This window comes from Psammomys obesus, unplaced genomic scaffold (assembly GCF_907164565.1).
Source record: "Psammomys obesus unplaced genomic scaffold, mPsaObe1.curated_primary_1811, whole genome shotgun sequence".
Classification (NCBI taxonomy): Eukaryota; Metazoa; Chordata; class Mammalia; order Rodentia; family Muridae; genus Psammomys; species Psammomys obesus.
Genome location: NW_026596046.1, coordinates 13,563,002 through 13,573,061, shown reverse-complemented (window position 1 = coordinate 13,573,061; position 10,060 = coordinate 13,563,002). Strand labels below are relative to the sequence as shown.

At 39.0% G+C, this 10,060-nt stretch overlaps 1 protein-coding gene across 3 annotated transcripts in view; it reads left to right on the top strand.

Annotated features, from left to right (window-relative positions):
* Sv2b (synaptic vesicle glycoprotein 2B) overlaps nt 1-10,060 on the top strand; it is a 168,652-nt gene that overhangs the window by 119,676 nt on the left and 38,916 nt on the right. For all 3 annotated transcript variants that reach the window (XM_055623267.1, XM_055623266.1, XM_055623268.1), the window contains exons 3-4: nt 4,613-4,793; nt 5,264-5,415. In XM_055623267.1, coding sequence (XP_055479242.1) covers nt 4,613-4,793; nt 5,264-5,415 — 333 coding nt within the window. The remainder of the gene's footprint in view (nt 1-4,612; nt 4,794-5,263; nt 5,416-10,060) is intronic.

Below are 10,060 nucleotides of genomic sequence, written 5' to 3'. Positions count from 1 at the left end.
CTATCTATCTATCTATCTATCTATCTATCTATCTATCTATCTATCTAGTGTGTGTGTGTGTTGTGCCATGGCGAGCATGTGGAAGTCAGAGGCCAGCTTGGGGAATTCAGTTCTCTCCTTCTACCATATAAATTATGGAGATTGAATTTGGGTTGTCTTGGCAAGCCTCATTTCCTGCTAAACCATCATGTAAGTTTTGTTTTTAACCTGAAAAGCTTCTAAGTGGGAAGAACCTCATAATTCATGATTTGTGTTTTTTTTTTTTTAAAGTGTTGGAAAATGGCTTGGAGTTCAGCAACCAGTTTATGAATGAGGCAACTAAGACACCCCCAGAAAGCAAGAGCTTTTCTCTAAAACCACGTAAGAGGTGGATGAGATCTCTGGGATCTAAGGCCATTGTCCTCACTGTTGATAAAAGAGATCAGTCCTTTTGCTATTCAAAGTCTTTTTTCAGGACCAGCAGGGCCAGCCTCACCTAAGAGCATATTAGAGGTACAGGAACTCAGGGTCCTCCCTCTATCACACACATAGACAGAGAGCTATTCATGACTGTGTCCTACCCTTTAGCCTCATCCCTCATCAGGTATCCCCACATTAACTATACGCTTCTCACTCTCAACTACATGTCAGGAGTCGCCCAGACATACCAGACTTTCTTTTTGCTTTCCTCGATTTACACATGTAACTGGACATTGTCCTGTGTGTGTATGGTGTGTGGATGTGTGGGTGTGTATATATGTGTGCATTCAGATATGTGAGTGCAGATATGTGTATACAGGCATGTGCATGCCATGCTGTGTATCTGGAGGTCAGAGGACAAACTAGATTCCCATCTTGCTTGAGACAGGGTCTTTTGTTTGTTTGTTTGTTTGTTTGTTCGTTTGTTTGTTTCCCACTACCCATGGTAGGCTAGCTGGCCTGTGAGCTTCTGGCATCCTTCTGTCTGTCTTCCATCTGTGCTTTTATGTGAGTTTTGGGTATGTCCACTTAAGCATATACTTATGCTTGTATGAAAAGCATTTTACTCACTGAGCCATTTCCCTAGCCCCAGGCACAGTCTTTAATGCCCACCTCAAGAAGAGCAGAAGCTTTTCCACACTGTGTGAGATTCCTTTTTTTGTGTTTTAATAATACTTGATACATACATTTTCTGAATTTTCTCACTTGGTGATGATCATATATTTTATTGTTTATCACTTTGGAATGAAGGGATATTCTCCATTTAGCAGGCTGTCCTGGAGATGAGTAATGAAGAAGAATGAACTAATATAGAGACAAGAAATCTAGCCAATATTTGTCTACAAGGAGCAGTAAAGTGTAATAGTTGTAGGCTCTTTATATTTTTTTTACAAAGATAGACAAAACTGATAAACTTTTGGCTGACCTAAGAAAAAAACAGAGCAGACTCATAATCAGAAATGGAAGAGGGAACATTTCAACTAATGCTACAGAAATATAAAAGATAATAACAGTCTGCTGTGATCGAGTATGTGTCACTAAATGACCAAGAAGATATAAACCCATAGAAATATAGTGCTATGACCAAATCACAAGAAACAGGAAATCAGAAGAGACTAAAAATCAGTAGAGATTGAATCTGTAATCAGGCACTTGTCAGCACAACAAAACCTAAGACTTGATGTCTTTACTGGTGAGCCCTACCAAGCAAAATTAATGGCAATCTTCTGTAAATTCTTCCCCTAAATTTTAACCATCTCTAAACTCACATTTAAAAAGTCGGCAACATTGTGATACCAAAGCCATGCTGCACGGTAAAGCTCCCAGAGACCACTGCACAAATACTCTCAATGCTGAGAAGAAACTCTATTTCCTAACTGGCAGCTGCATTGGAGGAACTAGCCCAAATCATGCAACCCTGAGCTTTACAGCTCTTGGTGTTTTGTGCAAAAACAAACAAACAAACAAACAAACAAAAAACAAAACAAAACAAAACAAAAACCCCACTTCAGCTAGAAGAACCGTTAGCAAGAAGCAAAACAAGAGAAGCCAAAAAGCAAGGTTAGTAGAGTTAGGGACTTTCCCACACATCCTGGGATCAGTGACGTTGTCTTTGTTCCTGTTTTAACAGGTGGTCTGTCTATGTGCTGGATCTCAAGGTCTGAATGGTGCTTCTATCACAGAAACAGTTGTGCTAAGGTCTGGGGGCCTGTTATAGCCAGACAAAGAAAACTCGAGAAAATATGGTTATAGGCCGATATCCTTGCAAAGCCATGATAGAAAAATCCTCAACAAAATATCACTAAAACAAATATGAAAGCAAAATTGGAAGATAATACAACATGATCAATTGAAGTTGTTTATTTTTTTTTTCTGTGATGCAAAGACAGTTTAATATGTACGTCTTGGGGTTCCTGTGACTCCGATGAAACACCATCACTGAAAGCAACTTGAGCAGGAAAGAGTTTGTTTGGCTTTTGTGTCCATAACCATAATCCATCACTGGAGGATGTCAGGACAGGAACTCAAACAGAGTGGAAACTTGGAGGCAGGAGCTGATGCACAGGCCATGGAGGGGTGCTGATTACTAACTTGCTCCCAGTGATTTGCTCAGCTTGTTTTTTAAATAGAAACCAAGACCACCAGTCCAGTGTAGCAGCAATGATCTGGACATTCCCATGTCAATCACTAACTAAGAAAATACTCTTACAGGTGTGTAAGCTTACAGCCCAATCTTGTAGAGGCATTTTCTTAACTGGGGCTTCCTTCTCTCTCTAGATAGTTTGTGTCAAGCTGACATAAAGCTATCCAGCACAAGGATTAAAAACTTACAGTAAATCTGGTGAAGAAAGAGTGGACATCGCCATATTAAGGGTTGCCCAGAGCTAGTACCCTGCTTAACAGTAGAATTTTTTTTCTAGTGAGGTTAGGAGCAAGGTCAGGATGCTCCGTTGTTTTCACTTAGTACTAAAATATCCTAGTCAGTGTTCAGGGAAGAAGAGGAAATCAAAGCCATCTAAATTAGTAAATAAGAAACCAAAGTGACTGTTTGCAGACAGTATGATCCGTAGCCAAAAAACCCTACATACCATAAAAATAACCTATTAGAATTAATAAACAAATTCAGTTAAATTGTAGCATGGGGAATATACATGCAGAAATCAGTGGGTTTTTTTTCTTCTATATATGATAAATGAGCTATCTGAAAAAAATAGAAAAGAAAACCAACGCCATTTGCGATAGCACCAACAAATAGTTCAGAATACATTTAAGCAAGGAAATAAAAGAATCATATACTATGAACTATAAAACACTGTGAAGATGATCATTGAAGACTATACAAATAAATGGGAGGCTATTTCTTGTTCATAGATTGGAAGAGCTGATACTGTTAAAATGCTCTTACCTAAAATGATCCATTAAGCAATCCTTCTCAAAATTCCAATGGCATTTTCCCAAGTGTTAGAAAAAAATGTAAAATTTGTATGGAGCACAAGACACTGGCTAACCAAAGAAATCTTGAGATTGAAGAACAAAGTTGATGGCATCACACTATTCAACTTCATATATGTTTCAAAACTATAAAGATTGAAACAGAATCTTAGTGAGGCAGAAATAAAGAACAAATGGAAGAGAATCATGGCCTAGAAATATACCAACAATTTTTTGATGATTGGTCTTTTAAATATATATATTTAATGTATATATATATTTATATTTACATATGAATAAATATATATTTAACATGTATGGGTATTTTGCCTGAATGTATGTGTGTAGGCCTGGTGCCTGAGGTAGTCAGAAAAGGGTGTTGGGTCTCCTGGAACTGGGTTACAGATGGTTTTGAGCTGCTAGGTGGTACTAGGAATAGACCCAGGTCCTCCAGAAGGTCAGTGTGGAGGCATCTCTCTAGCCCCATGGTGGGTTGGTCTTTGAGAAAGATGCCAATAAAATGCAACTGAAGAAAGACGATCTTCTTGAATGAACAGTGTGGGAAACATTGTGTACTAACATGCAGAAGAGTGAAATTGGACTTGTAGCATTGTTATAAATTATATAACTATATTTCCCAAAGAAGTTTAAACATTGTGGCTTGAAAAATGTTGTTCATGGGTGTGTAAGTCAGTTGATGCTATTGTCAATTGCTGTTTATTATTTACATTATTTTTTCCTTTTGCAATTTTTCCATACAATTTACCCCGGAAATTCTCTCTTTGCATATCACATCTTATATGAGGGTCTTTGATATACACTTTTCTTATTTAAATGCAAAATGACAGCATTTCCTCATGTATGGATTGTGATGCTAAAACCATAGTCTCTAGAATGACATGATAGTCCTAATTACAGTTGATCTGTGTTGATGTGTATGCAAGTAAAGCTGGTGAGCTTATTATTTTGTTTCAATAATGTATGTAGAAAATCACCTTTGGATAGTTTCCGATTTGCTGTGGGCATCTTGTTCCATTCCCTTTTTTTAAATATGATCAACGTGGGATTTCTGGGATGGGAAAACGAGCATTGGGTGACCAATGATTATGGGTCTTGGGTTATTTCACTATAGAGCCTGAGGCTGGAGTAGAAGGTAATTAATGTTCTCTAGTGTCTTGTCTTATCTTCTCTCTTTACCCTTCTGTCTTTTTCTTTTTCATAGGGCTGATAGTCTACCTAGGAATGATGGCAGGAGCCTTCATCCTGGGGGGCCTGGCTGATAAACTGGGAAGGAAGAAAGTCCTCAGCATGTCGTTGGCCATCAATGCCTCCTTTGCCTCCCTCTCCTCCTTCGTGCAGGGATATGGAGCCTTCCTCTTCTGCAGACTCATCTCAGGCATAGGGTATGCACTGCTTCTCCTCCACTATAAGCCTCTCTCCTCTGGCCCTCCATATGATACCTCACGAAATGTTTGGACTGAATGTCTTTTGTTTGATTTTAACAATACTATGGTAAGGTTAAGGGTAGACAAGATGGCTCAGTGGGTAGACGTGTTTACCCCCAATTAAATACCCAAAATGTACATGGTGGCAGTTGAGAACTCCCATAAGTTGCTATCTAAAGCCCATGCATGTGTGTATGCATACATATAATAATAAAAATATGAAACCAAATAAATGTGATAATTTTTTAAAAGTCAAAACAACCCAAGATTGCTTTCCAAATGTAGGGGAAGCCTCTTTGTTGGTCTCTTAAATTAATGAGGTTTTCCCTAAAGAGTCTAAAGATACAGTAGAAGGCAATTTGATTTTAGCTATGACCTCTTTTTGGTATATTACTTGATGGTTTCTTTCTGGTATTTTCTCTTTTCAGTATTGGGGGCTCCTTGCCTATTGTTTTTGCCTACTTTTCTGAGTTCTTATCACGAGAGAAACGAGGTGAACATCTTAGCTGGCTGGGCATCTTCTGGATGACCGGGGGCATCTACGCATCTGCCATGGCCTGGAGCATCATCCCACACTATGGTGAGCCACTGACTCAAGATAGCTCCAGGTTCTCTGTTTCTATGGCAACTGCATCAAATAAACCTTATTCCCTATCTTGTACACAGTTTCTGTATGTCACTATTTTAAAGGAATTATTAATGCTGCTGAGAGATTTTTAATTTCAATTCAGAAATAATGTCATCTCTTCCCTTTCCATTTCTTACTCTTTCTCCTCTTCCATCCTCCCTCTCTTCTCTCCCCCTCTTTGAAATTTCCTTTTACTTATGGCTCTGTGTGTGTTCTCATGTTTGTGCCCGTGAAGGCCAGAGGACAACTTTTGAGTCTCAGTTCTCTACCCACACAGCCTTCATTTCCTGTGTCCTCTTCACTTCAGTGAGTCAGGCTTCGGGAGACCTGTTTTATAGATGCCGCATGCAATAAAAACTGAGAGAAGTGACCGACTTAGCCAAAGTTATGCACCAGAGCTGGAGTAATGCTGGAAACCTGTGTTCCTCCAGGTGTAGCCACTTACTGTGGACTTTCCTTTGTCTTTCTTTCTTTCTAAGTTTCAAGTTAGCCTACAAAATGATGGATTTCACTGTGGAATGGTCATATGTTATTATACTTTCTTTTCTTATTAATTCACTTCTCCTTTGCCCTCTTCCTCCTATTGGCTTGTTCCCTTCCCCTTGTTAGTGTCCCCACCCCAATTTCTTATCACCTATATTTCACTGCTCTTTGTAGTTCCCGACCTTGTTTAAGAGCTCTTCTTCCTTTCTCATGATCCACATACATATAAACAAACACACACATGCATCCCCACACACAAACACATACACACACACATGTAAACACACAGACACATACATGCATTTTTCTTTTCTCAAGTCACCTTTCTTTTTCTGTTATATTTTAAAGGTTTTGATACTAAAATATAATTACATTGTTTCTCCCTCTCCTTCAAGTCCTTTGATGTATCTGCTTGCTGTCTCTCAAATTCATGCCCTTTTAAAATATATGTGTTACATATGTGTATATATGCATGTGTGTGTATTTCTAAATACATAAATACAACTTTTCGTTCTATATAATGTTACTTGCATGTATATGTTTTCAGGGTATGTGTTCAGCCTGTAAGAACATGAGTTCTTTGTCTTCCAGGCTTATTTCATGAAGTTTGATGCTTTATAGTTCCAACCATTTTCCTACAAATGTTACCAGTTTTATTTTCATGGATACATAGAATTGCCATTGGATATATGTTACACATTGTCTTTCTTCATTCACCTGCTGATGGACATTTAGGTTGGTTCCATCCTAGCTGGTGTAAAAATAGCTAAATATTGCAAAAGTAACATGGATGTGCAAATATCCCTGTGGTGTACCTACTCAGAGTCCTTTGAGCATTTATTTAGGAGTGGGACAGCTGGGCCGTATGGTAGTACTACTAGTTTTTTAAAAAAATTCTATACTAATTTCTATAATAGGCATTCAAAGTTACGTTCCCATTAGCAGTGAATCAGGGTTCCTCTCTGCCCGCACCATTGTTTTATCTCTTGAATCTCGGAGAGATCTTAATTTGTTTCTTTGACAGCTATAGAGGTACTTATTGGCCATTTATTCTCTTTGAGAACTGTCCATTCAATTCATTAGCCCATTAGCTAACTGGGTGATTTGGGTGAGGGATGATTAACTATTATAGTTCTGTATGTATCCTAGGTATGAATCCTCTGTCCAATATGTAGTTTAAAAAATGTTTTCATTTCTGTAGGCTGCCTCTTCACTTTGGTGATTTTTTTTTCTTTTATTGTGCAGAAGCACTTTAATTTTGTGCATCTTGTCTGTTAGATCTTGGGGTTATTTACTATATTGTTGGAGTCCTTTTCAGAAACGCCTTGCCCAAGCCTACATCTTCCAGTGTTTTACCACCAGTCCTGTCTAGTAATTCTGTGTGTTTCATTGAAGCCTTTGATCTGTTTTGAATTGACTTCTGTGTAGCTTGAGAGATACGAATCTAGTTTCTAGCAGAAGCCCATAAAAATCAAGTTTTGTTTAAAAGGCTAGCTTTCCAACAAAGCATGCTTTTGACATATTTGCCAAAAATTAGTTTGCAGTAGCTGTGTGGGTTTGTTTCTGAGTCCTCTATTCTGTTTTTATTATTTTACATGTCTGCTCTTGTGCTAGCTCCATTCTCTGTCACTGTGGCTCTGTCTATAATTTGAACTCAGGTATTATGATATTTCATTGCTCTTTCTAAGGAGTTTTTTTTTTTTTTTTTTTTTTTTTTTTTAGTTCTGAGTTGAATATTGTTGGGATTTCAATTGAAACTTCACTGAATCTGTAGATTGCTGGTAACACGGCCATTTTAATGGTATTAATTCCGCCAATCAATCCATAAGCATGAAAGTCTTTTTTATCTAATACTTTTTTCAGTTTTTTGTTTTTGTTTTTACAGTAGAGACCCTTTGCTTCCTTTCTTAAGTTTATGTACCAATATTTTCGAAGCTACTGTGAATGGGACTAAAAAGTGTCTTTGTAAACTTGTTTTTGGCAGGTGGTAACACTGCTGATTTTTGCATCCTGACACTCTACTGAAATACACCAGTTTCATTCCTGATGCCATTGTTGTGTGTCTGCAGAAGTGAAGCAATTCATGGTCATTCATTCATTCATCCAGGGCAACTTTATTATCCCCAGTAGATAAAAACTGTGATCTCTGCAGAGAGGCCTGGCAGCATTGACTTTACTGCCAGTTTTGTTGAGAGGTAAATGGAGGAGAAATAGAGGTTTTGAATTTTATGGTGCCTTCTGAGTACTCTGGTAATATCATTAGCATACTTGGAAAGCATTTTTTTTAAAATTATTTTCTGGGAAAAATATTGATTGTAAGTCTATTCTCTGTAGTGCTCTAAAATCTCAAAGACAAAGAAGGGACGGCGTGTACCATTTTCTTGTTTTGAATCTGACTCTACCGTGTGTGCTGAGCTCAGGGAGGCCGATGTGCATCCTTGTAAGAAGCAGTTCTAGTACTGATGGTGCCTGCTGCATGGGCTGGGGATGGTTTTGGGTGTATTTCTGTGATAAACCGACAGATTCAGAAATTTCAGTGGTTTAGAAGTTTTTAGAACAATAAAAAGTTTTCTCCTCCTCCTCCTCCTCCTCCTCCTCCTCCTTCTTCTTCTTCTTCTTCTGTAAAGTCAGGCTGATGCTACTGGTTTGCACACGGTTCTGCTCCATCAGGAATTCTCAGGCTCACATCATGCAGTTTGACCATCTTTAACAGATGGCTTGCGGCATGTTGTGGTTTTGACGTTAAAGGTCCTCCATGGGCTCATATGGTTTGAATAGTTGTTACCCAGCTGGTAGTGCTGTTTAGTATGGTTGTGAACCTTTTGGACATGGGGTCTAAGCTGGTAGACCTAGGTCCATGAGGGTAGGATAGGAGGTTATAGCCTGGCCCTAGTTCTGGCTTCAGCTCTATGCTTCTCAGCTGCTGCTGTGACCAGTTATCTTATATTTCTGACAGCACAGCTGGGAACTGTCCCCACAATGCACTATGAGTTCTGAACTGTGTGTGAGTCAGAATAAAATCTTTCTCCCTTAAGTTGCTTTTGTCAGTATTCTGAAAAGGCGATGTGGAAAGTGGCATAGTGTCATCTTTCTCTTGAGAAGGAGCATGGGCAGTCCTATGAAGGATTTTTACCAATCCCACTCTTCCTCCCTTTTCTCCACCTATGCCCTTCCCCCAGGCTGATAGGGGAGGTCCTTCTCCCCTTCTATCTGATCCTATTATATCAGGTCTCATCAGGACTGGCTGCATTGTCTTTCTCTGTGGCCTGGTAATGCTGCTCCCCTCCTCAGGTGGAGGTGATCAAAGAGCAGGCCAAACAGTTCATGTCAGAGACAGTCTTTGTCCCCATTACTAGGGAACCCACTTGGACACTGAGCTGCCATGGGCTACATCTGAGCAGGGGTTATCTCCATGAATGGTCCTTGGCTGGAGTATCAGTCTCAGAAAAGACCCCTGTGCCCAGACTCTTTGGATCTGTTGCTCTCCTTGTGGAGCTCCTCTTCCCTCCAAGTCTTTCTATCTCCCCCTTCTTTCCTAAGATTCCCTGTACTCTGCCCAAAGTTTGGCTATGAGTCTCAGCCTCTGCTTTGATACCCTGCAGGGTAGAGTCTTTCAGAGGCCCTCTGTGGTGGGCTCCTGTCCTGTTCTCTGTTTTAAGGGCAAGCCAGGAAATGGAACTTATCACTTCCACTCACATTCTATTGTTCCCATATCTGTGGCATAACAAATGCTAATGCAATGGATTCTGGGAAATGCAGGATAGCTGGGAGTCTAGAAAATAGAAGAAAAAAGAGTTTGAGACCATCAAGTAGTTGTGGTCATTTTTAATATTTGAGAACCTACTAGATTTTATATCATTAGAAACAGGAAAAGTTATGAATAGGTCCAGAGAAGAAAAGAAGCGTTTCCTGGCAATTGTGTCATTAGGCAGTTTTTCATGACTTTATGTATGAAATTGCATACACCTAATAGGAGGCCATTGTAACCTTCACCAGATGCACACTCTAATTTTTTACCTACTTGATTATGTGGTTCTGAGAAATAAAATTTTATTTATTCATCTATCTATCTATCTATCTATCTATCTATCTATCTATCTATCTATCTATCTAT